Here is a 25,987-nt window from a genome sequence, read left to right as displayed (position 1 = left end):
CACTGCACCACCAGGGAAGTCCCTGGAGGCTTTATTCTTTAGGATTATTCAGTCTCTTCAGAGAGGAGTCTCCCAGTCTCCTGCTTGGAAGATGTACGTCTGTTTTATAGGTGCACATCTCTCTCTTGTTCCATGCAATGCTTGATGTCTTTGGGTCCAGAGTCTTTCCTATCCATTTTCGCAGAGAATATAGCATCAATTCTCTGCCTGGTGTTGGTGGGGTTGGGTACTTCCCTGGTTGTGCTAGGTAGGGAGGGGTCTTGAGGGTCCACCTTTCTGGAGTCTAGGCTTTCAGGCCATTCCTCCTGTTTTGACTCCTTGTCAGCTACTTCCCCTGGGCTGTATCATCACTACACCACACCTTCTTTCCATTTTTCAAAACTGTGTTTAAACGTTTCATCTGCTCTTCTTCCATTCACTTTGTTCCTATAGATTTATACCTTCTCCACCCCACCCTTTACTATATTTTAGTGGGATTTTAGGCACAAGAGGCAAGTTAATTTGCCATCTTTATGAGAAGTTTTCCTCTTTGTTTTAAAGTATATTTCTTTTCTTTTTAAAATTATTTATTTGTTTATTTATTTATTTTGGCCACACCATGTGGCATGTGGGATCTTTTTTTAAATTTTATTTATTTATTTTTGGCTGTGTTGGGTCTTCGTTGCTACCGGGCTTTCTCTAGTTGCGGCCAGTGGGGGCTACTCTTCGTTGCACTGCGCGGGCTTCTCATTACGGTGGCTTCTCTTGTTGGGGGCACGGGCTCTAGGCGCACGTGCTTCAGTAGTTGTGGCACTCGGGCTCAGTAGTTGTGGCTCGTGGGCTCTAGAGCGCAGGCTCAGTCGTGGCGCACGGGCTTAGTTGCTCCGCGGCATGTGGGATCTTCCCTGACCAGGGATCGAACCCGTGTGCCCTGCATTGGCAGGCAGATTCTCAACCATTGTGCCACCAGGGAAGTCCAGCATGTGGGATCTTAGTTCCCCAACCCTGTGCCCTGTGCAGTGGAAGCGCAAAGTCTTAACCACTGGACTGCCAGGGAAGTCCCTACAAGTATTTTTCTAATAGTCTGCTTAAAAAAGTACTTTTACGGCTTCCCTGGTGGCAGTGGTTGAGGGTCCGCCTGCCGATGCAGGGGACACGGGTTCGTGCCCTGGTCTGGGAAGATCCCACATGACGCGGAGCGGCTGGGCCCGTGGGCCATGGCCGCTGAGCCTGCGCGTCCGGAGCCTGTGCTCCGCAGCGGGAGAGGCCACAGCAGTGAGAGGCCCGCGTACCGCAAAAAAAAAAAAAAAAAAAAAAAAAAGTACTTTTAGGGAATACCCAGGCGGGCCAGTGATTAGGACTCTGCGCTCTCACTGCCGAGGGCCCGGATTCAGTCCCTGGTTGGGGAACTAAGATCCCACATCTCACAAGCCACGTGACACCGCCAAGAAAAAAACCCCAAAAAACTCTTAGATAATCTGTATTTTGAATAGTTTTATGTCTTTAAAGAACATTCTTAAGCTTCTGCATTAGTCTGGGTTCTGCAGAGAAACAGAGCCAGTAGGATAAATGTATATAGTTGACCCTTGAACAACAGAGGCTTGAACGGTGTGGGTCCACTTATATGCAGATTTTGTTTTACTATATGCATACAGTAGTGCCACACGATCCACAGTTGGTTGAACCAGCAGATGCAGAATCACTGATACAGAGGGTCGACTGTATAATTATACGCAGATTTTCAACTGCGTAAGGGGTTGGCATCCCTAACCCCCATGTTGTTCAAGGGTCAACTACATATATATAGGTATATATATATAAAATAAGGAATTGGCCCATGTGAATATGGAGGCTGAGAAGTCCCTAGATTCACAGTCAGCAAATTGGAAATGCAGGAGAGACAATGGTCCAGTTCCAGTCCAATTCTGAAGGCCTGACAACCAGGAGAGCCAAAGGTGTTATTTTCAGGCCAAGTCTGTGTCTGAAAGCAGGAGAAATTATTCTATTATATTATCCAATATTCTAGCTCAAAGGCAGGCAGAGAGAGCCAATTCTCCTTTACTCAGCCTTTTATTCTATCAGGCCTTCAAAGAACTGGATTAGGCCCACTCAGTAAAGCAGATAGCTTTACTCAGTCTGCATATTCAAATGTTTATCTCATCCAGGAACACTCTTACAGACACACTCAGAATAATGTTTAACTAGATATCTGGACACCTCGTGGCCCAGTCAATTGACAAATAAAATTAATCATCACGAGTCTACCCCCTGTCAATTTGACACTCATATGTGTGTCCTTAAGCCGTACTTATTCTCCAAATAAAGACAACAAGGTCATCATTCCACCTAACGTGATACAACCATCCTGTGTGCAACTGAAAATGCACCAACCCCTTCCCCAGAAGGTGAGGTAAAGTCCCTGAGTGATGCTCACTCTTCTCCTCCATCTCTCATAACTTCAATACTATGATGTAAAATTAAAAACACTTAAATTCGGGACTTCCCTGGTGGTCCAATGGTTAAGAATCTGCCTTCCAATGCAGAGGATGTGGGTTCGATCCCTGGTCGGGGAACTAAGATCTCACATGCTGCAGTGCAACTAAGTCCGCGTGCTCTAGCGCCCGTGTGCCACAACTACTGAGCCCGCATGCAGCAACAAAAATTCCCACATGCTGCAACTAAGACCTGACGCGGCCAAAGAAAGAAAGAAAGAAAGAAAGAAAGAATGCAAGGGGCAGTATAAATAACATGATGTATGGATGTCATGAGGCTAGTGAGGAGCAGGGGATTCATTCTAATGAGGGGAAATCACTGAGCCTAAGTTAAAAAAACCCACAATTCTATGAAAGAAAGTCAATATATATTATGGTACATGATAAGGGAATAAGAGGGGAAAACCCACAATATGTATATATATATATATAAATTCATAACAAAGTAAGGAGGAATACTTTTTTTTTTGATAATCTACTTTTTCTAAGAAGTAGATTTATTAATATAGGATGCTTGTAAGAGATGCAAGCGGGCATGCGAGGGAGCTCTGCCCTGTGGATTAAGTGCGCTACAGTTTTATAGTCAAAGGAAAGGGGGAGGGGAAAAGACCGCCTTCTTCGAGTAGATATGAGGCTTACATCACTAGTTCCAAGGAGGAATACTTTTGATAATTACAGTCTTTATGTAACTGGTCACATGGCCATAGCTGGTATTTATAACTACCTTCTTTTACTACCCATTCTATAATTCCTTTGCTTTCAGCAAGCACCTCAGTTTGTTGTGGTTCTTTACTTGGTGGAGTGACTCGCACCTTCATTCCCAAGAGGTCTGGGTCATAGATAGTCCCGCCTGGATTGGATTGTCAGTTTTCCATTGACCTTCATCACAGGGCATGGTAATGGGAAGAGAAGCCCTAAGGGATCTCTTGTATGGCAGACTTATTCTCCCTTATGCCCATTGTGGAGAAGCAGTCCAGTTTCCCCTTGGAAGTCAGAGTCAGTCAGCCCAGCCAGCACAGTAACTCCCTTCTTTGAGTTCCTCATGCCTCTGAATCAACAGGCAAAGTGGCCGGGCAGCAGTCTTACCTTCCAGTTCAATGGAATCATTGTTGTGTCTCCTAGTGGAAGCATTCCTTCCTCTGAACCAAGACCTCCAGGCCAGCAGAGCATAAGGACACAGGGACCGGAAGCAAAAATTTTGCTAGTGGGTTCCTAGGATTAGTAGCGATCACTGCCACTCCCATTTCCACCCCTTGATTCCTGGACCCATGAATCTTGGCTGTGGGTGAAATATTTTAGGTGCTGATTCAGAGCATATACAGCCTTCTGGAGGACCTTGCCCCAGCCTTGCCAGGTATGACCACTGTAGGGGAGCAAAATTTGTCATCCCAAAATGTCTCTTTGGCATGTGGCTTATTTTGAGCTGAAAATAATCAAGGCCTAAAAGACTCAGGAAGAACATTTGACCTTCTCCCTAACTGCCTAAAACAATTCAGATAGAGGGTTTGTTCCTAGAATAGACCTATCACCAGAGATATTTGCAAAGAATATGGGCTGAGTGTGGTGGGGAAACTCGGCAGGGCCTGAGATCCATCCATTGTCCCCACCATTTTCTTTTGTCTTTAGCTGAAGAGACTATTTAAGGTGAGGATTTTGGCCATTGTGTTGCTCAGTTTTCCTGGGTCTCTCCCATGTAAACACGTTATTAAACTTTTGTTTGATTTTCTCCTGTAACTCTGTCTCACGTCAGTTTGATTCTTAGACCAGTCAGAAGAACCTAGAAGGGTAGAGGACAATTTCTTCTTCCCCAAAACCACTGCGGGGGAGGGGAATTTCCTCCTCTTTCCCCTCTTAGTTCTTTTTGGCTGTCAATCAAAATGACATAAGGCAGATTAACAGGAGAAAGTCAAATTGATTACATGCGCATGACGAATCCACATAAGCGTGAAGAATTCCCAAGACAGCAAGGCAAGATGAAGAATATATATTATTCTAGACTAAGGACAGGGAGTCTGACACTTCAAAGGGAAGTAAGGTAATTCACAGGAAGATAAAAAGAGTTAATATTTGGCAAACAGATCCAAAGACAGTGGCACACAGAGAGGACTTTGATCAAATGGGCCTTGCTAGGTTTCTCCCTGTCTACCACATCTAATTTATACTTTACTGTAGTTATTTATAATTCCTTCCTGGGACAGCCCTCCTATCTTAAATTCTTTGGGGCAATAAGAGTGGGGAGCTGTTCAAAGGTTCTTCCCGAGTCTTTTAGGTCTTTCTGCTTTCAGCTCGAAATAATCTGCGTGTCAGCCTGACACATCTTGGGGTGACCTGTCCTGAGCCCCATCACCCCCTAGCTGGCACTGTAACTCAGTCTTCAAAAGTCTACAAAAGCTATCAAGCCAGCTGCTTCAGGACGGTGAGGAACACGATAAAAGCAGCGAATTCCATGAACATGGACCTGTTGCTGTCCTTCTTTTGCTGTGAAGTGAGTTCTTTGATATGAAGCAATGCTGTCCATCCATGATGGTGGATAAGTCTTTCTGTACGTCCACAGATGGTAGGTTTGGCAGAAGCATTGCAAGCGGGAAGGCGAAGCCATATCCGAAGTGTCTAATTGCAGTAAGAACAAAATGCTGACCTTCCATGATGGAAGTGAAACAGGAGGGAAGGGGGCAGAGCATAACCTTTAAAAGAATGACACAGCCATTGAGGACAGGACAAAAACTGGTTAGAACCAACCAGGTCCAAGATGGCAGAAGACTCGACTTCCAGGTGACCTTGAGCCTCATTATACGCTTATTGTAATGCATTAGCGTATGCTAAATGACACACCCACCAGCTCCATGACTGTTCCAAAGCTAACAATAAAAGGCCGGAAAAGTGGGCAGTGGCCCAATTCCTGGAAATCTCCACCCCTTCTCCAAAATAGTTGGAATAATCCTCCCGCTCATTAGCCTTTGAAATTACCCAACCCCAAAACACAAAATACCCCATATTTTAAGGCCTCTCACCTTCTGAGATAGCCCACACTCGGTCTATGGAATATGTATCTCTTTAAATAAATCTACTTCTTACCTATCACTTTGTTTCTCACTGAATTCTTTCTGCAATGAGACATAAAGAATCTGACTTTCATCAAGTCCTGAGACCACATGTGTGGTGTGATCTCAATTAAAAGACAGTGGGCTCACGTCCCAGTTTGGGTTTTGTCTGGGTTCAAGTCCTGGCCCGTGGGTTCAAGTCCCAATCTGAGTTGTGTGGTTTCAGAAGTAATTCAGTGTAATCAACTTGCCACCATGTTGATCACCCCTGGGGTGATCAACTTGCCACATTGGAGACTTGGTGTTTGTTTCCGCTGTCGGCAGATTGGGCATTGAGCAGTGACCATAGCCAAGTTGGCCTTGGTGAATGGAAGTTCATGTTGCTGAGGCCATGTATAATCTCCATCCCAGCCACCGTGACCACTTTGTTCATAAGTTCATTAAGCAATGATAGGTGGCTGGGAAGAGGCTGACTGGTATCCACAGAATGGGTCATTTTTCCATGTGATTCTTAAAATCCTCCTCTGCTGGGGTCACCCTTTGGTGAACATTCACATGGGACAAAAATATATTCATGCTTTTTGCCCATTCAGAGAGGCCTACTGTATACCTTTCCCCCAAATTTCCTTGTCATCTATTTTCCAACTGTGTTCCTCCCAAGTGTTCGACTATCCAACTAAACCACTGGCTACAGCCCATGAATTGATATGTAGTTGCACATCTGACCATTTCTCCTCCAAGCAAACTGAACAGCAAGTTGCACTAATCTGTGTTTTGCCCACTGGGGTTTCCCTTCACCGCTTTTCTTCAGAGATGTCCCAGAAAGGGACATCTGTCCACATTCAAATGCTACCTGTGTATCCTGCAACGCCATCTGTAAACCAGTCCTTCGCTTTCTCTTCCTCTGTCAACTGATTGTAGGGACTCCCCATGAGACCATAGGTACAGGCTTGGAGAGAGGAGGTGGTGTAGCAGGAGTGTGGACCATGGACATTTGAGCCACTTCTTCATGTAACTTTTTTTGTGCATTCAGAGCCTGCTTGGACCACTTCCGTTTGGTGATGGAATGCTGCTGTGCACACCCAACTTTATGGGTGGGTCATGTGACACCTAGTTCATGATGGGCAGCTCAGGTTGCATGGTAATTGGGTGGCCCACGGTTAAGTGTTCAGTCTCTACTAAGGCTCAGTAGCAGGCCAAGAGCTGTTTCTCAAAAGGAGAGTAGTTATCTGCAGAGGATGGCAGGGCTTTGCTTCAAAATCCTAAGAGCCTGCCCTGCGATTCACCTATAGGGGACTGCTGAAGGCTCCAGATGAAACCGAACAAAGGGCTCATGTGCCCACAGCACAAAAAGCCAAAGTCTGAGAGTGGGTATTTTAAAAACTTAATTTAATTTAATTTAATTTTTTTGGCTGTGCTGTGTGGCATGCGGGATCTTAGCTCCCAGATCAGGGAACTCGGCGTGAGACCTCTGCGTCCTAACCACTGGACTGCCAGGGAATTCCCAACAGTGGGTGTCTGTAGCAGAGTAAGGATTTTATTGCAGGGCGCCAAGCAAGTCTCAGATCCACTCCAACTTGGTCTCTAAATTAGGGGTTTTTAAAAGGGAAGAACAGAGGAGCTGGGGTTCATCATCTTAGTCATCTGCAGTCTACGCTCTTTGGTCTGCTGACCTGGGTGGGGAGAGGACCCTGTCAACACGATCTGTAAAGGTCATCTTGCCCTGGAAGATAACTTAAACAGCACATAAACAGTGATGCTTATCGGAAAGTGTGGCTCAAGTCACCTGATCTTCATCCTCCTTATTGATTAGCCTGTGGTCAAATAGGGATGGGCTAAGACAAAAGGGAACAAAAGAGGAATGAGAAAGACAAGAACAGAAACCCAGGCATTAGTTTTAATTATAAATGAACCGTAGGACTCGGTTTCACAAACAGCATCCCTATCTGCCGCTGCCACTTCAAACATCATTGGATCTGCTGGACCACATGCGCCCAGTAGCTGAGCAGCTTGCCTAGCAGTCTGGACCTGTTATAGGGTATCCCCACATTTAACCTCCACTCAAAACTAGTGGATTTGGGTTGCTTGTAACAAACCCAAATGAGGACTATGCTGCCTCCCAAATCCAAAGGGGCTCAACAAGCATTGTGCCTCTTTTTTGATTGTAGGAGGAGCCAGATGCAACAACTTATCCTTTACCTTAGAAGGGTAAAGATCTCAAGATGCCCCACATCATTGGACTCCTAGAATTTCACTGAGGTGAAGTCTCCTGAATTTTGTTGGATTTTTTTCCCACCCTCTGCATGCAAATGTTTTATCAGTAAGTCTAGAGTATTTTTTTTTTTTTTTTTTTTTTTGCGGTACGTGGGCCTCTCTCACTGTTGTGACCTCTCCCGTTGCGGAGCACAGGCTCCGGACGCATAGGCTCAGTGGCCACGGCTCACGGGCCCAGCCGCTCCGCGGCATGTGGGATCTTCCCGGACCGGGGCACGAACCCGTGTCCCCTGCATCGGCAGGCGGACTCTCAATCACTGCGCCACCAGGGAAGCCCTGCAGCATTATTTATAATAGCCAAGATATGGAAGCAACCTAAGTGTCCATCTGTAGATGGATGGATAAAGAAGATATGATATACATATATAATGGAATATTACTCAGCCATTAAAAAGAACAAAATCTTGCCACTTGTGACAATATGGATGGATCTAGAGGGTATTATGCTAACCGAAATAAGTCAGACAGAGAAAGGCAAATACCATATGATTTCACTTATGTGTGGAATTAAAAAAACAAAACGATTGAACAAATATAACTACACGCAGGAACAGACTCATAGATAACAGAGGACAAATAGGTGGTTGCCAGAGGGGAGGGGGTTGAGGGGAACGAGTGAAATACGTGAGGGACATTAAGAGGGACAAACTTCCAGTTACAAAATAAGTGAGTCACAGGGATGAAATTTACAACATGGAGAATATAGTCAAGAATGTTGTAATAACTTTGTATGGTGACAGATGGTAACTGAACTTATCATGGTGATCATTTTGTAAAGTATAGAAATATCTGATCACTATGCCGTGCACCTGGAAAAACAAAGCGATGTGATAGAGCAAAGGATGCGTCAGATTGGTTAGAAAGGGTCCTGATGCGGTATGACTGAACTGAAGCCGCTAACTCTCTTGAAAAACATCCCCTACGCTTTCCAACGTGGTTCGAGAGCCAAGATGAGAAATAAGCACACAAATCCAAAGTGACACTTATGAATAAAAACTGTGAGAAATGACCATTTCCAGTAGTAAAGAGAGCACTGATAGCCCACGGTGTGATCCGGCGTTAGAGATACTCAAAATGTCTCCTTTGGATACTCTTAATCAACCACTTGTAATAAGAAGGAGCTGGGGCTTCCCTGGTGACGCAGTGGTTGAGAGTCCGCCTGCCGATGCAGGGGACACGGGTTCGTGCCCCGGTCCGGGAGGATCCCACATGCCGCGGAGCGGCTGGGCCCGTGAGCCATGGCCGCTGAGCCTGCGCATCCGGGGCCTGTGCCCCGCAACGGGAGAGGCCACGACAGTGAGAGACCTGCGTACCGCAAAAAAAAAAAAAAAGAAGGAGCTGGATGAGTGTGTATATAATACTTCTATGGATGAGGAAAAGTAATTTCCCCTCTAGGTCCTTGGAGGAGACACCCCTGTGATTAAAGACAGGTTAATAAGAGGAAAGCAAAACAGAAGTTTAAAAACATGTATACCTTCTGTATATATGGGAGATGCCTAGGAAAACTGAGTAACTCCCAGAAATGGCCCAGGCCATCACCTTAAATACCATCTTCCACTAAAGACAGAAGATGTTGGTGGAGGGGCAGCCAGTTAAGGGAGGATATCAAGCAAAGCACAGGCGGGTATGGTTGTTACGTAGTCAGTCCCTGCAGGCTAGATATTCTGTTTCCTTCAAAGAAGCTGGAAGCATGTGTGTATAACCTTCTGTCTTTTTTTTTATAATTAAAAAAATTTATTATTTATTTTTGGCTGCATTGGGTCTTCGTTGCTGCGCGCGGGCTTTCTCTAGTTGTGGCGAGCGGGGCTACTCTTTGTTGCAGTGCACGGGAGTCTCATTGCGGTGGCTTCCCTTGTTGTGGAGCACGGGCTCTAGGTGCGCAGGCTTCAGTAGTTGTGGCTCGCGGGCTCTAGAGAGCAGGCTCAGTCGTTGTGGCGCACGGGCTTAGCTGCTCCGCAACATGTGGGATCTTCCCGGACCAGGGCTCGAACCCGTGTTGCCTGCATTGGCAGGGGGATTCTTAACCACTGAGCCACCAGGGAAGTCCCAAACCTTCTGTTTTTTAATCTTGGTGACTAATTAAAAAATTCTAAAAATTCTGTGTAGGCCAGTACTATATAAGGCAAATCAAACACATTTGCTGGGTAGTTTTGGCATATTTTCTCTCAGTGGCCTCATATTTTCGGATCAGTTCACCTGTGTAGTGAGAGGCAGAGGATGGTGGTCCCAGCCTAACTTGGGATTCATTCTTATGGGGCTCTCTCTGGGGACTGGGCGCGGTGAGTGTATCAGTAATCTACTTGCACAAGGAGCTTCCTGGGAGAGAACGCAACCAAAGGCAAGGAGGAACTTGGTCTGATATGCTCAACTCATAACAAAATCTCTGGATTGGGGTTGACGTGAGACTCTCCACACTGGACTGTGACTCCTATATGGGCAAGGACTGTGTCATTTTGGGTACACTGTGCATCCGGAGCTTAGCGGAGCCTGGCACATAGTAGATACTCAGTAAATGCTGATTGAAGGACTGGCTGACTGACTGCATTCTTATTACTGCCCAGTGCCTGTCACTCAAGTTGTTTGTTTGTTTGTTTGTTCTTTTTGCGGTACGCGGGCCTCTCACTGCCGCAGCCTCTCCCGTTGTGGAGCAAAGGCTCCGGAAGAGCAGGCCCAGCGGTCATGGCCCACGGGCCCAGCCGCTCCGCGGCACGTGGGATCTTCCCAGACCGGGACACGAACCCGTGTCCCCTGCATCGGCAGGCGGATTCTTAACCACTGCGCCATCAGGGAAGTCCCCACATTTTTATTTGTATGCTAACAAAACAAGCCTTCTTTATTTATGTTTAACTCTTCATCCCAGAAAATTTCAAATGTACACTAAAGAAAATAATATAATAAACTCCCATTACCCAACACTTCAATAATTACAAATTATGGGCAGTTCTGTTTCATCTATAATCCCCCCTCATTCCCACCTCTGCCCCCAGTATTTTAGAGCAAATAGGCTTCCTTAAAAAACAGGACTTTTGAACTTAGTGATTACACACTGCACATGTCTGTTTCTCTTTTATCCCCTCATCAAGACACTAGACAGAGTGAGGCGCCACTTTACGTAAATTTGAAGCAGCACAACAAAAGTATCAACAAAGTCTCCTTTTATTTATTTATTTGCATGTTTACTTTTTAAAAAAAAATTTTTGGCTGCGTTGGGTCTTCGTTGTGCACAGTCTTTCTCTAGTTGCGGCGAGTGGGGGCTACTCTTCGTTGCGGTGTGTGGGCTTCTCATTGCGCTGCCTTCTCTTGTTGTGGAGCGTGGGCTCTAGGCGCGTGGGTTTCAGTAGTTTTGGCACACGGGCTCAGTAGTTGCGGCACATGGGCTTAGTCGCTCCGTGGCATGTGGGATCTTCCTGGACCAGGGCTCGAACCCTTTTTCCCCTGCGTTGGCAGGCAGATTCTTAACCACTGCGCCACCAGGGAAGCCCAATTTTTAAAAAATTAATTAATCAATTTTTTATTTAATTTATGTTTGGCTGCATTGGGTCTTCGTTGCTGTGCGTGGACTTTCTCTAGTTGCGGCGAGTGGGGGCTCCTCTTTGTTGTGGTGCGCGGGCTTCTCATTGCGGTGGCTTCCTTTGTTGCAGAGCACAGGCTCTAGGCGCACAGGCTTCAGTAGCTGTAGCATGCGCGCTCAGTAGTTGTGGCTCACGGGCTCTAGAGTGCAAGCTCAGTAGTTGTGGTGCACGGGCTTAGTTGCTCCGCGGCATGTGGGATCTTCCTGGACCAGGGCTCGAACCCTTTTTCCCCTGCGTTGGCAGGTGGATTCTTAACCACTGCGCCACCAGGGAAGCCCCTGTGCAATCGTTGTTAATCGCCTGAACAGCGCCATCAAGTGCTTATATTTGTGCTTAAAAACTTGCTCTCATATCAATAGCTTTGGAATAGAAGTTAGATGTGATAAATTGTTCTGGAGAAGGCCAGGCTCCACGCAGCCAGTATTGTTTGTTTAGAACAGTTGCCCACATTTCAACACTTCTGAGATCGGGTGCGTCTTATAATCAATCATACATCATAGTTTAATTGGCAGCTTTAAAAGTGTCTAGTGGTGTGTATGTAAGATAAGGGAGCGTCTTCACTTGATGAAGCTGTAGATCTGTTGGAATTCAGTCACTAAGACAGGGGTAGAAAGTGACAAGGGACAGAAGGAGAGCTGGGAAGTCAGGGAAGTCTCTGTGGAGGAGTTGTACACGCCCACCACCCCTTGGTCCCTTATCTGAAGCTCTACATTCCAAAAGGCTCTGGAAACAAAGTGGGGTTTTTTTGGTACCAAAACTCATCTGGCAGAAAAACCTAATTTGAACTAATGTGAAGTCATTTATAAATATAATATAGAATGATAACTAAATGATAACTTTAGTTATTCTACTCACTGTGAAGATGAGCCTGTTTAGCTGCAGAAATATTAATGTTTGATGATGGAGTGTTATCTCAGCCCCTTGCGGGGGGAGGGACAGGAGGAGATGTTACCTAATATTGGGGTATTGGGTCTGTATGCCGCATTGGCACTGTATTCTTCTTCTTCTTCTTCTTATTTTTTTCTTTTTTTCTCTTTTTTTTTTCTCTTATTTTTTTGTTTTGGCCTTGTTGCGCGGCTTGTAGGATCTTAGATCCCCAACCAGGGATCCGTCGAACCCAGGCCCCGGGCAGTGAAAGCGCAGAGCCCTAACCACTGCACCGCCAGGGAATTCCCTGCACTGTCTTTTAAAAGGCCATAAAATTCTGAATTTTGAAGCATATCTTGACCCAAGGGTAATGGATAAAGGACTCTGGATTGTATCTGAACTGCAGGTTTATGGGTGGATATCATTTAGATGTGTGAAGATGTGGAGGGGATTTCAGGAAGAGGAAAAAGCACCACCCCCCAGCATCTGGGATCTAGGTATAAGTCGTTATCCAACCATTACGTTTGCTTTAAAGGCAGAGATGACCTGCATTTCTGATAATTCATGATTCATACGCAGTTGGAGGGCTGGACTTTCTGGGTTTGGCTTTTCTCTACAGTATTAATGCCCTCCTTTTCCCACAAATCACCTGACTTCCCCGAAAACTCTGTAACACACCCTTTGGCTAAAAAAGAGCATTAGGCAACTGGTGAAATTCCCCAATCCCTCCTTTCTCCCCCTGTGGCCTGGGAAAGAGGAATCTCAGGCCTCAGTATGCAGTTCTTGTTTCAAAAGCAGAGGGAGCTCCAAGATCAAGGCTGAGTTCCCCTTTCCCTAAGTCATGGTCTCCCAGCCCCCTCTTTGCTGGGATCAGGGAATTTCAGACATGCACACTGGGGTAGAGAATCACAGGAACGGAACCAGGACAGGGAGGCGGAGGTTCCTGCACCCAGGCCCTATGCTGCTCTTCCTGGGAGCCGGCAGGGTTGCCCGGCACGCCCACTGGCAAGAGAGACAGGACTGACCCACTTGTTCCCATCAGCTTCTGAAGGTAAAAACCTTAAAATCAAAGAGCAGAGCTTTGATGGAGGAAAAAGGAAGGCAGAAAACTTTACATAGGAAGGTTTTGGGCAAAGATGGAGGGCCGGAAAGAGCAGAACCCAGAGGGAGAATATCGGCTACTTATTTCTCTTAGGTTGGCCCCATCCACCCCCACGTCACCCCACCACCTACCACTGTTTTCAGGGTTAGAAGCATATTTGGCAACACGTTTCTAAGAACTGTGGGGAGATGGCTTGTCTTTTTAGTAAAGGTTAAAAAAAAAAAACTGGAAAATTAAGGTAGGAAATTGAGGGAATACCTTTCCTTTCCTTTCATGTTTCTTGTCATTCAGCTGTCCCTTTTCTCCTTCCACATCCAACCCTGTCTCAGACCACTTCTCCCAAGGTCACTGCCTTCCCCTAGGAAAAGGAGCTCATTCCTCCATCAGTGGTCATTGGGAGAAATACATGCAATAATACACAGTCAGGAGAGCTGGTTCGAGGTGATAAGGGGGATCCTTGTCAAAAGAAGAGGGAGACATGTCATCGGTGGATGGTCATGATGGGGAAAGACTCCTGAAATCCTGAGCGGAAAAGGGGATATATATTGTTCTGTTAGGGCAGGAGGGAGACTGAAAGAGTCGGGGCTGGGGTGGGTGTTGAGGGTGAGGGAGGAGAACAGAGGAAGCAGAAAACTGGGAGAAATTACTCATTATTTTGGAGAAGAACTGGGAGAAGGTCCTGAGAAGCCAGGGGAGAAGGATAAGATGTAGTTTCAATCCAGAACCAGGGCGAGTGTGAGAGGATGGGTGTCGTCCAGTGATGATTAATGATATGGCTCTGTTGAACCTCTGTGTTATTCTTACCAAGGTGACATTGGCCCCTTACCACCCAAGCAGGTGCGTGTGTGCTTGTTAGACAAATACAGCCAGGTCTGCCACCGCTTTAGGTCCAAAGTCCAGAGGTGCAGAGAGCCAGGACCAAGAGATGAGCTGCTCACCAGGGATGGACCAATTGCCAGAGATGTGGTGAGTGATCACGGGTCTACGGAGATGTATGTGGACCCCATTCCCTTCATCTTCTCAAGAAAATGCCTCAGATCTGAAGCCTGGGTTTTGCTTTGACCTAGGCCTTTTTGCTTCGTTCCAACCCAAGATTCTCCTCCATGTGCTGGTGCCCTTCGCCTTTCCCATCCCTTCTCCCTGCCCTTGTCTGCTGGCACCTGGGTCACCCACCTCTCCATATGCCTTTTTTATTTTTTCAGGTGTATTGTCCTGTTTTCCCTTTTGGCATGGGTTTATGCTGAGCCTGCTATGTATGGGGAGATCCTGTCCCCCAACTATCCTCAGGCATACCCCAATGAAGTAAAGAAGTCTTGGGATATAGAAGTTCCTGAGGGGTACGGGATCCACCTTTACTTTACCCATCTGGACATAGAGCTGTCCGAGAACTGCGCATATGACTCAGTGCAGGTATACTGTAATAAGCACGTGAAGGATGGGGCTGGGCTGGTGGGCTGAGAGGATGCAGGAGGGGGTGCCACCGGCATACAGTGAGCTGTGCTCACATAGTCCTAAGATGGGAAATGGTCTAGTCTCTCTGTCCCTTTTTCTCTGACCTCCATACCAAAATATTACCCTTTCCTAGTTTCTTTTGACTCTTCTCTTAGATAATGTCAGGAGGTGTTGAAGAAGGGAAACTCTGTGGACAGAGGACCAGCAAGAATCCCAACTCCCCAGTGGTGGAAGAGTTCCAAGTCCCATACAACAAACTCCAGGTGATCTTCAAGTCAGACTTCTCCAACGAAGAGCGTTTCACTGGGTTTGCTGCATACTACGTTGCTGTAGGTAAGGCTCACCCCTCTGTGTGCCTCATTGATCCAACCACATGATTAGAAGCCGGACAAACATTGAGCAATGCAGGGAGGGAGGGTTCTGTTTATAACTCTTATGAAGCGTTGACTTGGCTTGGATCCCTCCATGAATTGCTTTTGTGAAATTCAAATGCATAATCATATCCTGGTGATGATGATAGTAATGATAAAAAAGAGTTAATAAGCAGTAATTTATTGAGAACCACTATGAACTGGGCACTGTGTTAAGAACTTTACCTATATTAATTTAATCTTCACCTCAATTCTTTAACTAGGTGTTATTAGATCTACTTAAAGACAGGGGAAGTAAGGACTAAGGAAGTTAAATAAGTTGTTAAGACTCACACAAGGAATGTATGGTATTCAAACCCATTTAACATATGGCAAACAAACTTTCAAATTCTGTGTGCGTCTCCAGCTATCTCCAGGGTAAAATGAAATCAGGACATCTCATAAAGCCACAGTATTGTTTAGACTTGACAGAAGTACCAACAGCATATAAAGTAATACATGTACTAATTGTTCCTTCCTGCAGAAGACATTATCAAGTTCAGCTTGCAGAGTGTTGTCTCTGGAGCTGAAATGCTCTGTTTGTGAGAAAGATCAAGGGTCTCTGGCACTGAGAGCTCCCCTACAGCTGTGCAATGGTAGAGCACAACTCCGGAATCATAGTTCACAAGAGTAGTATAGAATAATACCATCCTGAAATGTGATTCATTGAATGTCTTTAAGCAACAGACCCTTCCTACTTTTCTTATCCTTGCAGTGTGGCGCTTAACCTCATTCTTCCTTCTAGGTCTCTGTCCTTGACCTCAATCTTTCTCTACTCTTTGTAGATGTAAATGAGTGCACAGACTTTGCAGATGTCCCTTGCAGCCACTTCTGCAACAACTTCATTGGTGGTTACTTCTGCTCCTGCCCGCCAGAATACTTCCTCCATGATGATATGAGGAATTGCGGAGGTGAGCTTGGCATCAGGAAGGGTGCGCGTTCCCTGGGATTTGGAATGGCTTGAGGCTTCGGTAGGGGGCTTGTCTACCCTTCGATCTTGATTAACCTCAGCCTTGACTTGGCATCGATTTTCATTTTTTAATAGTTTACAAGCTGATTTCTTTCTTTCTTTTTTAAAATTTATTTATTTATTTTTGGCTGCATTGGGTCTTTGCTGCTCCACGCAGGCTTTCTCTAGTTGCGGCGAGCGGGGACTACTCTTCTTCGTTGCACTGCGCGGCCTTCTCATTGTGGTGGCTTCTCCTGTTGTGGAGCACGGGCTCTAGGTGCGCAGGCTCAGTAGCTGTGGCGCACGGGCTTAGTTGCTCCGCGGCATGTGGGATCTTCCCGGACCAGGGCTCGAACCTGTGTCCCCTGCATTGGCAGGTGGATTCTTAACCACTGCGCCACCAGGGAAGTCTGGCATCTATTTTTAGTTACCCGTAAACTGAAGGGGAGCTACAAGGGTGGAGGAAGACAAACCTACAGGGTCAAGTTAATTAATTGGAGAAGAGAGATAGGTGCCTGTGTCAACCCGGGGCTCTCCATAACCGTGAAAGGCTCTATCATCAGCAAAGTGATGGAAACCCAGTAGGTATTGGGTATCTCTGCTGATATGTGTTGGGTATGAAATTGTGACATGTGGGCTTCAATCAATCAATGTGACAGTCAATCACTGTGGACTGTCAGTTCATGAGAAGCATCATAGCAAAAGGCAGGGACTCCTTTGCTTGACTCTATATTTGATTCTCCTTTTCTCTTTTTCTCCCTTAGTCAACTGCAGTGGGGATGTATTCACCACACCGATTGGGGAGCTCACAAGTCCCAATTATCCCAGTCTATACCCAGAGAACTCGAGGTGTGACTATCAGATCCTGTTGGAGGAGGGGTTCCAAGTGGTGGTGACTATGCAGAGAGAAGATTTTGATGTGGAACCAGCTGACTCTGAGGGCCGCTGCGCTGACAGTTTACTTGTGCGTGATGGACGATGAACTTCTCTCCCAACTCACACAGAGAGATTTCTCCTTGAAGACAAATTACATAGCTTTCTGCCCCTTCTTTTCTTTTTTTCCCCTCCTTCTTATTTTATTTTACTTTTTTTTTTTTTTTTTTTTTGCGGTACGCGGGCCTCCCACTGCTGTGGCCTCTCCCGTTGCGGAGCACAGGCTCCAGACGTGCAGGCTCAGCGGCCATGGCTCACGGGCCCAGCCGCTCCGCGGCATGTGGGATCTTCCCAGACTGGGGCACGAACCCGTGTCCCCTGCATCAGCAGGCGGACTCTCAACCACTGTGCCACCAGGGAAGCCCTAATTTTACTTTTGTCCCTTCCATTTTGCCTTTTTATTTCAGTTCTTTCTCTCTTCTGATTTCATCATTTTGTTTCTCTTCAGTTTGTTGCAGGAAACCAGCAATTTGGTCCTTACTGCGGTAATGGATTCCCTGGGCCACTAACTATTGAAACCAAGAGTAATGCTCTCAATGTCATCTTCCAAACTGATGAAACAGAGCAAAAAAAGGGATGGAAATTTCGTTACCATGGAGATCGTGAGTAACTTAGAAGTTGCTCTTTGGTTGGTGGTACCAAAGTCCTTGCACAATGTAAAATCCAAACAGGTAGATTGTTGTATGGACAGGTATCCTGAGAATACTTCACTTCCTCAGCAGGATCTAAACTTGTCAGTAGTTGCTAGAAATGCCTCAACTTCCAGGAGTCTTTCAACTGGACCTGTGAATGCAGACAGCTTGGGGGTGGTTCATTAGTAATGCCATATTAATCAATTAATAATTTTTTTCACCACACCATGTGGCATGTGGGATCTTAGTTCCCCAACCAGGGGTCGAACAGGTGCCCTCGGCAGTGAAAGCGCCAAGCCCTAACCACTGGACCGCCAGGGCATTCCCTGTCGTATTATTTTAGACACCTCCGTATTGGAATGCTGGGCGTCAGGATTGAGGATGACTGAACAACTGTAGAAAGTGTGAGAATGATGTAAATATCATAGAGATTCTCCTATTTGGTAAAAAGTTTTTTCCTATCCTTTCCAAGCAATCCCTTGTCCTAAAGAAGTCACTGCCAATTCTTTTTGGGAGCCTGATAGAGCAAAATATGTGTTCAAAGATGTGGTGAAGATAACCTGCGTGGATGGGTTTGAAGTTGTACAGGTAAAGCACCGTTAGAGGCTTCTCTCTTGTCCCTAGGTTGGGATGAGCGTACTGGAATTGTCTAATCATTTACCGAGCGTTCTCGCTCCAGCAAACGTCTAACACCTTCTCCATAAAGAGAACCGTTCAGGATCTTTAGTCTTTCCTTGTCAGTCATGAAGATCCTTGGACATCTTGACATTCCCTTTTTGACTTTGGTCTTCCTGGGGCAGGGGGGTGCTGACATGCTGGGACAAAGTTGTCTTTTAGCGGCAACTCCTGGGTGCCTTGGTTCATTCTGCTACGATGTCCCCAAGCTTCTTGTGGTGAGGACTCCTCATTGATCCAAGGCCAGAGATCGATTCCCTTTCTGGATTTTGATTCCCTATATCTCTCCTTATAAATTAATGGCGATGTTTATTATTGTCCAGGGAAGTGTTGGCTTGACATCTTTCTATTCTACTTGCCAAAGCAACGGAAAGTGGAGTAATTCCAAACTGCGGTGTCAACGTATGTACCTCTTTAAAATGGGACTCTTTTTTTTTTGTTTCCTCCCAAAGGGAATGGAAAGATTAGTGCATTAAGATACAAATGCATGGTTTCCTCTTAGGCTTGTGAGAGAGTAGATTGAGTTTTTGAAGGGAAGGCTGTCATGGAGTCCCAGCCCTGATCTGATCCCAGCCAGACTAGCGGGTTTCTTCCAAAGAAAGAGGCTATGAGATTGGTAGAGTTAATAGCATTATGTGGGTCCATTCCTTCAGAGGCCTCACCAACCACTGAGAACCAGGTTCATCCTTGTAGCTCTCAAGGGGCTATCAGACCTGGCGGGACTCAGTGGGCTAGAGTGTTGAGGGATGCCAGTCGGAGACCATGGCCACAGAGAGGCTGACGTGGGGGATTCATCCCAGGTGTGCTTATGGATGTGGGGAGTGGGGAAAGAGTGAGGAACACGGCTGGGAGGGTGGACTGGCCCAGTGACTCTTCCTGGGAGGAAGTGGCCGTCCTGACCATCTCTCTCCTGCCTTCCTCTCGTAGCTGTGGACTGTGGCGCTCCCGAACCCATTCGGCATGGTAGAGTCGAAGATCCAGAAAACACTCTGTTTGGTTCCGTCACTCGCTACACTTGTGAGCAGCCATATTACTACATGGAAAATGAACGAAGCGGTAGGTTTCTTTGACTAAAGAAAAGAGAAAGAAAGAATGAGAGTGTTGGAGGGTGACTAGCACAGTCTTCCTGGGTGGGGTGCTCCCTGTGGTGGAAGCATGGAGTCCTAACCACTGAGCCACCAGGGAAGTCCCCCGACCGACTATTTAATGTAGAACAGGAGTGATGCTTCCAGCTTCGTCATTATTCTACGATGCCTGACTTTCTCGATGGGGAGGCCTTGGTGGTGCTGGATGAAGGTCTGGTTGGCTCACACTATGTCCCACTTCATTGCTTTTAATTTAATTTAATTTCTTTTCCCACTTGAAGCACTTTCCCAGCCTCTGCGGTAACCCTCTTCCCTCTGCTTTGGAGACTGTTCCTTCCCCTCCCTTGGCAGGATAGGGGCCAGAGAGATTGTTTGGAGGATGTTCTCAGGATTCTTTTCTAGTTGGTTTGATCTGATTTTGCCTCCTCAAATCCCAGAGGTGCTAAGGCTCTGAACGAAAAGAGTGGGGGGGGGGAAGATTCCAGAAGATGTGATGGTGTGTGTGTCCCCTGTCCCTTGTGCTGTTCCAGAGGAGTATCGCTGCGCTGGCAACGGGAGCTGGGTGAACGAGCTGCTGGGCGCAGAGCTGCCCAAATGTGTCCCAGGTAATCCGGGCTCAGGCTTGTGTAGGGAGCACGGCCACAGGTGTGGTTGCATGGGTCCCACCTTCTAAAAGTAGCTGTAATCTTCTTGGGAAGGGACTTGACAGTCTGGGCTGCCAGAGTCTAGCTCAGTGAGGTGGAGACAAAGCTGGGCCGTGGACCTGCCAGGGCCTTGGGGAATTCATCAACCACACTGTCAGGCCGATGGACGGGAAAGAGAAAAGTCAGCCGGTGACAGTTGGTGTCAGAGTCTGGGCCAGTTAGGTTTGGTAATGTAGGTGTAGTAAGGGCGTCTAGGATTGCTAAAAACAGGGCCTGAAATAAGAGAGTGAGGATTCAACATTCAGAAACAAGACTACTCGAAGAGCCTAGTTATTATATTAAAAGACTATCTGACAACAAGATATAGAGGAATAAAAGGAATAAGGGGTTGCATAGAAATCAGAGTTGAGTAGAAGAAGGCTCCCAGGCAAAGCCATAATAATAATAATCGTCCTCTTAGTAGCAACAGTGTGATTGAGAGCTAGGGGCCGAGCTGGCTCTCAATCAAATAATCAAATGCAATCAAACAATTGCATTTATTATCTCATTCAATTAAGTCTTTGCAACAACGCTCTGGGGTAGGTGTTATTGATCCCGTTTTATAGTTGAGGGAATTCAGTGCAAGTTCAGAGGTAGGAAGGGGCATGGTTAGGCTTTGAACCCAGGTCTGTCTGTTATGTTCAACTCAGAGTCCATTCAGGCTGACTAGTGAGGGATTTAGGAAAGGCAACTTTATCTGAAATAAAATTCCGTTTTAGTTATATTCAGTAATGGCAAAGCAATCAAACCTGGATCCAGTCAGTGGGGGATGAGATGAAAGATGGAAAAAGAGAACCGTCCACAGGTCACTAGGAGGGACTCGCTGCAATTAGGACTTGAGAGAAGAAGGTGATAAGTGTTTGATCTGGGCATCAGAGGAGGGTAGAATGCTTGCCTCCCCTAACACCTGTATGAGGACAGGGCTGCCCAGCTCTGGCTCCCAGCTGGGCCCCCAGTCCCATGTGCCAAGCCTGGGGTGAAGTGTCCTCCCCACACTGTGAGTTAAGCTGTCCATGGTGTGAGGCTCGTTTGGGTTCAGTAATTCGCACACGGCCTCCGTTTAAACCAGTCTTTCCCACAAGCCGGCTTTTGGCACTGGCAAAGTGGGATGTTTGGTCCTTAGGTCAGTTCAGGATGAGTCAGGCGCTGAGATCGTTGACCAAATATTTGGCTATGTTGTGCTGAGAACGCTGAGGCCCAGCAGGTGTTTGAGTGGCTGTAGGATTTGCAGGGGGCCAGCAATCTGCCCTGCTCCCTTCCCATCTTGTTTTTGTTCCTCCCTAGTCTGTGGCGTCCCTGGTGAACCCTTTACAGAAAAACAGAGGATATTTGGAGGCTCCATGGCAAAGATTGAAAATTTCCCCTGGCAAGTCTTCTTCTCGAACCCCCGGGCCGGCGGGGCTCTCATTGACGAGTACTGGGTGCTGACAGCTGCCCACACCGTGGAGGGAAACCGTGACCCAGTGATGTACGTTGGCTCTACCTCAGTGGTCACTTCGCAATTGGCAAAGGCCCAGATGCTCACTGCTGAGAAAGTGTTTATTCATCCCGGTTGGAAGGTCCTGGATGCCTCGGAAGCACGGAAGAATTTTGACAATGACATTGCGCTGGTGCGGCTGCAAGACCCAGTGAAAATGGGACCCACTGTCTCCCCTATCTGCCTGCCAGGCACCTCCTCAGAATACAACCCCTCAGTGGGAGATCTGGGGCTGATCTCAGGCTGGGGCCGAACAAATACCAAAGATCATGTTATTAAGCTCAGAGGGGCAAAATTACCTATTGCTCCCTTAGCAAAGTGCCGGGAGCTGAAGGGGCTAAATTCCGGAATAGATATAAATTCCTTTGTTTTCACTGAGAACATGATCTGTGCTGGAGGTGAGAAGGGTGTTGATAGCTGTGAAGGGGACAGCGGTGGGGCCTTTGCTCTACAGGTCCCTAATGAAGAGAATACCAAATTCTATGTCGCTGGCTTGGTGTCCTGGGGCCCCCAGTGCGGTACCTATGGGATCTACACTCGCGTCAAGAACTATGTTGACTGGATCATGAAGACGATGCAGGAAAATAGTGCCCCCGGTGGAGGCTAACCGCACAGACCCCACCAGCCTCTCTACAGGCTGTGACCCATCTGTTGCTTTCTGTTCCTCACGATAATCCCATTATTTCACCATGACTGAGAGAAGACATGGGAGTATGATTTAACTAGAACTTGATTGTTGGGATACCTGGTTGGAGGTGGGGTTTGATCATGTCGTTGTGTCGGTCATTCAGTGTAGTTGGAGTCCCTGGGTCCTCTCCCCTGAATCTGTCCGGTGGACAACAGTGTGGGAAGGGACGCTTATCTTGTCCTGTTCCACCGGGAGCCCTCTTTCCTGATGATTGCCTCCTGTTCCAGTTCTGACTCTGCAATTCATTGTGGGGCACACCCTTGATTTTTGTTTCCCCTTTACCTGTTTGCAGTTTATCATTATCAGTGTCTACTATCTACCGGTAATAAAGCATGTTTATAACCCAGTTCTCGCTGACTTGGTTATTCCACATCAAGACTTCAGCACCATAGAAAGGGAGTGCGATGGGCTGCTGTGTCCTGGAGATTCGGGCCCCTAGCGGCTAATATTTAATTGTCATGAAAACAGGAACTCAGTTTCTCTCCTCTCTTCCAATTGACATTTACTGAGTATCGTGGATTAGCGTAACGTCAACACAAGGTACCGTGTTCTGTTTTTGAAATTCATCAAATGTACTCGAACCTCACTCAGACATCCACATACAACAGTTAGAATTGGCTGTTTAAGATCTTTCAGTCTAAAATTTTGTGGTATAAATTGTTTCAATATGTCTCCTGAAGATGACTTTTCCTTTCGTGTGCATTTGTATAATACAGTATTATGACTCAATGAGAAAGAAAAACAAAAGAAATTCAGCATGTGCTCATCTGCTTTCCTGGTGGTTTTGATTAATTTGTCAGTCAGGCAACAACGTCTTCTCTGGATTGAACTGTGCACCGAGATGTTATAGCTCGTCTTGGTGAGGAGGGACCCAAAGACTCCCTTCTACTTTTTCCCAAGGGAACAGAAAAACAAACAAGTGAGCAAACAAACAACTCCTCATCCCCACAAAATGATTAGTGGTGAAAAAGGACCAGACAATAGAGACTAGTTTTTTTTTTTTTTTTTTTTTTTTGAGGTACGCGGGCCTCTCACTGTCGTGGCCTCTCCCGTTGCGGAGCACAGGCTCTGGACGCGCAGGCTCAGCGGCCATGGCTCACGGGCCCAGCCGCTCCGCGGCACGTGGGATCTTCTCGGACCGGGGCACGAACCCGCGTCCCCCGCATCGGCAGGCGGACTCTCAACCGCTGCGCCACCAGGGAAGCCCGAGACTAGTATTTTTTTTTTTAATTGACGTATAGTTGATTTACAATTTTGTGAATATATATATATTCTTTTTCATATTCTTTTCCATTAGGGTTTATTACAGGATATTGAATATAATTCCCTGTGCTGTATAGTGGCACCTTGTTTTTCATCTATGTTATATAGAGTAGTTTGGAATCTGCTAATCCCAAACTCATAATTTATCCCTCCCCCTGCTTTCCCCTTTGGTAACCATAAGTTTGTTTTCTATGCAGAGATTAGTATTTTTTAAACTGAGGACAGAAGAGCTACCTTAGGGTGGCCATTGCCCTAACAAGGTGTCTTACGAAAGCCATGGCCTGAGATTAAGAGTTCAGGGACACTCTGGTCTGTTTGATGTGACACGTGGCTTTCAGGAAAACAGTTTTTATCAGAAGCCAAAAGGGGTATATTTGTGGCCCATGAAGAAAGGACTTTGATTTTCCATGGACCAAAAGGGCAAAATTCAACAGCTGACATTAGGCTGGTGGTTAACACATGATGAAGTAACCAGAACTCTAATCAAAAGGTCTGAAGAACCAAATGGGACTTCCCTGGTGGCGCAGTGGTTAAGAATCTGCCTGCCAAGGCAGGGGACACGGGTTCGAGCCCTGATCCAGGAAGATCCCACATGCCACGGAGCAACTAAACCCGTGCGCCACAACTACTGAGCCTGTGCTCTAGAGCCCGCAAGCCACAACTACTGAGCCCGCGTGCCTCAACTACTGAAGCCGCATGCCTAGAGCCCGTGCTCTGCAACAAGAGGAGCCACCGCAATGAGAAGCCCGCGCACAGCAACGAAGAGTAGCCCCCGCTCGCCACAACTAGAGAAAGCCCGTGTGTAGCAATGAAGACCCAACGCAGCCAAAAAACCCCCCAAAAACCCAACAATAGGAAACTACTGGAAGTATCGTGTCAAATCAACCCAGCAGCATAAAGCCATTTACTTTATTCCTTAACTCGACACCTGCCAACTACCTTCCCCTACCTGCCTGTCGTTACATGTGCCATGGAGTTGACAGTGTACCCTGGACTACAGAGTTTTGGGCAGGAGAAGGGGGATTCCTCTAGAGAAAAAAAAAAATTGGAAAAATATTAAGAAACATGCTTGTGATGTGGAAATTTTCCTTCTTTTTAATAATGGGAGGAGTAGAAAAAAAATCAACCTGGAATCTGACAAATAACAGTGAAAGGAAGTCCATCCCTGCCAGAGAGAATCTTTAGTCTGTTTGGGTTCTGCCCTCGCCGATGGGCCGAGGTATTGGTGAAAGGATTCTCTTGTTGCTGCTGCCTTGGACAGTAGGATGGGGCTGTTTTTTTGCATCATCAGCTGTAGTACCAGATCATTTCCCTGGGTGAGGGGCAGGGAGGGGTTTTAAGTGAATCATCATCAGAGACTTTGGAGCTGGAAAGGCTCATCATCAAGGCCTAGAAGGGCTAGAAAATCATTCATTGTGGCTTAAAAGACATCAATCGTACAGCGTTGCAAGTCGCTTGGGAATAACATGTGTGCTTCACCTGAAACTCAGGAAAAGACTTAACTTTTAAAAAAGCAAGTGAATTGTCACATTTCTTTGGTCAGAAGAAAATAGACTGGTGGATCAGCTCCTCATGCTGGGGGAAAAAAATGCAGCCAAGAGGACTTTATGGGAAGGACCCTAGTTGAAACAGCACTAGCCCAGAAGGGGCTTGAGGGATTTTGGGATTCTCAAAAGTTGCTTTTACCATGATTTCTATAATCAGAAAAATATTCTATGAAAATGTGACTTTTTACTTTCTGCATAGCTGTTCTTCTTGTTTTTCAATTTTCCATGCAACATAATCAAGAATTTATTTGAAACACCTTATGATATGAACTGAAATAAACTTGGCAAACTACAATTATCCTGATGTTTTATTCATTCATTTATTATTTATTCATTTATTCCTTTTAATTCATTTTACACAATGGGCTTTCTCATAAAATTTTATTTGGAAGGAGTTCTATTCAATTACCCAATGGTTATAAAAATGGAAGAGGGGCTTCCCTGGTGGCGCAGTGGTTGAGAGTCCACCTGCCGATTCAGGGGACACGGGTTCGTGCGCCGGTCTGGGAAGATCCCACATGCCGCGGAGCGGCTGGGCCCGTGAGCCATGGCCGCTGAGCCTGCGCGTCCGGAGCCTGTGCTCCGCAACGGGAGAGGCCACAACAGTGAGAGGCCCGCGTACCGCAAAAACAAAAAGAAAAACAAAACAAAACAAAAAAAATGGAAGAGAACAATGATAACTAGAGATTGTGGAATATATCTTCTGCAACCCTGGGGCGGGGGTGTGGGGAATAAAGGTGACCTTTGGGTTATTTTAGGTGAAGAGTGTGGATGGGATTATAGAAAAGAGAATTTATTTCACACAGTGTCTTTCTGCATCAGTGATTTTAATATGGATTCTTAGTGGTTGTCAACAGCCGGTTAGA

At 46.4% G+C, this 25,987-nt stretch overlaps 1 protein-coding gene across 3 annotated transcripts; it reads left to right on the top strand.

The window, feature by feature from the left end:
* The first annotated feature begins 13,117 nt into the window (after window positions 1-13,117).
* C1S (complement C1s) lies at window positions 13,118-22,658 on the top strand. Of its 3 annotated transcripts, none has more exons than XM_030834544.2 (12): window positions 13,118-13,276; window positions 14,215-14,293; window positions 14,530-14,737; window positions 14,935-15,112; window positions 15,975-16,100; window positions 16,903-17,102; window positions 17,520-17,673; window positions 18,176-18,291; window positions 18,702-18,780; window positions 19,306-19,434; window positions 19,994-20,068; window positions 21,431-22,658. In XM_030834544.2, the coding sequence occupies exons 2-12, from the start codon at window positions 14,253-14,255 to the stop codon at window positions 22,228-22,230; spliced, it is 2,106 nt and encodes a 701-aa protein (XP_030690404.2). In that variant the 5' UTR covers window positions 13,118-13,276; window positions 14,215-14,252; the 3' UTR covers window positions 22,231-22,658. The 3 variants fall into 3 exon arrangements, with proteins under 3 accessions (XP_030690404.2, XP_030690405.2, XP_030690402.2); XM_030834545.2 differs by having other exon boundaries at window positions 14,165-14,293; XM_030834542.2 differs by having other exon boundaries at window positions 14,162-14,293.
* Window positions 22,659-25,987: the final 3,329 nt, after the last annotated feature.

The sequence above is a fragment of the Globicephala melas genome, chromosome 10 (assembly GCF_963455315.2).
Source record: "Globicephala melas chromosome 10, mGloMel1.2, whole genome shotgun sequence".
In the NCBI taxonomy this organism is placed as follows: domain Eukaryota; kingdom Metazoa; phylum Chordata; class Mammalia; order Artiodactyla; family Delphinidae; genus Globicephala; species Globicephala melas.
The sequence above is the reverse complement of the archived record's forward strand: the minus strand, read 5'-3'. Positions and strand labels throughout refer to the sequence as shown.

What these genes read in the sequence shown, in the direction of transcription:
- C1S (XM_030834544.2), top strand. Translation starts at nt 14,253, where the DNA reads ATGAGCTGCTCACCAGGGATGGACCAATTGCCAGAGATGTG. An exon ending in GACCAATTGCCAGAGATGTG is followed by an intron (nt 14,294 to 14,529) that starts GTGAGTGATCAC and finishes TTATTTTTTCAG; the next exon opens with GTGTATTGTCCTGTTTTCCC. An exon ending in ATTTCGTTACCATGGAGATC is followed by an intron (nt 17,674 to 18,175) that starts GTGAGTAACTTA and finishes ATCCTTTCCAAG; the next exon opens with CAATCCCTTGTCCTAAAGAA.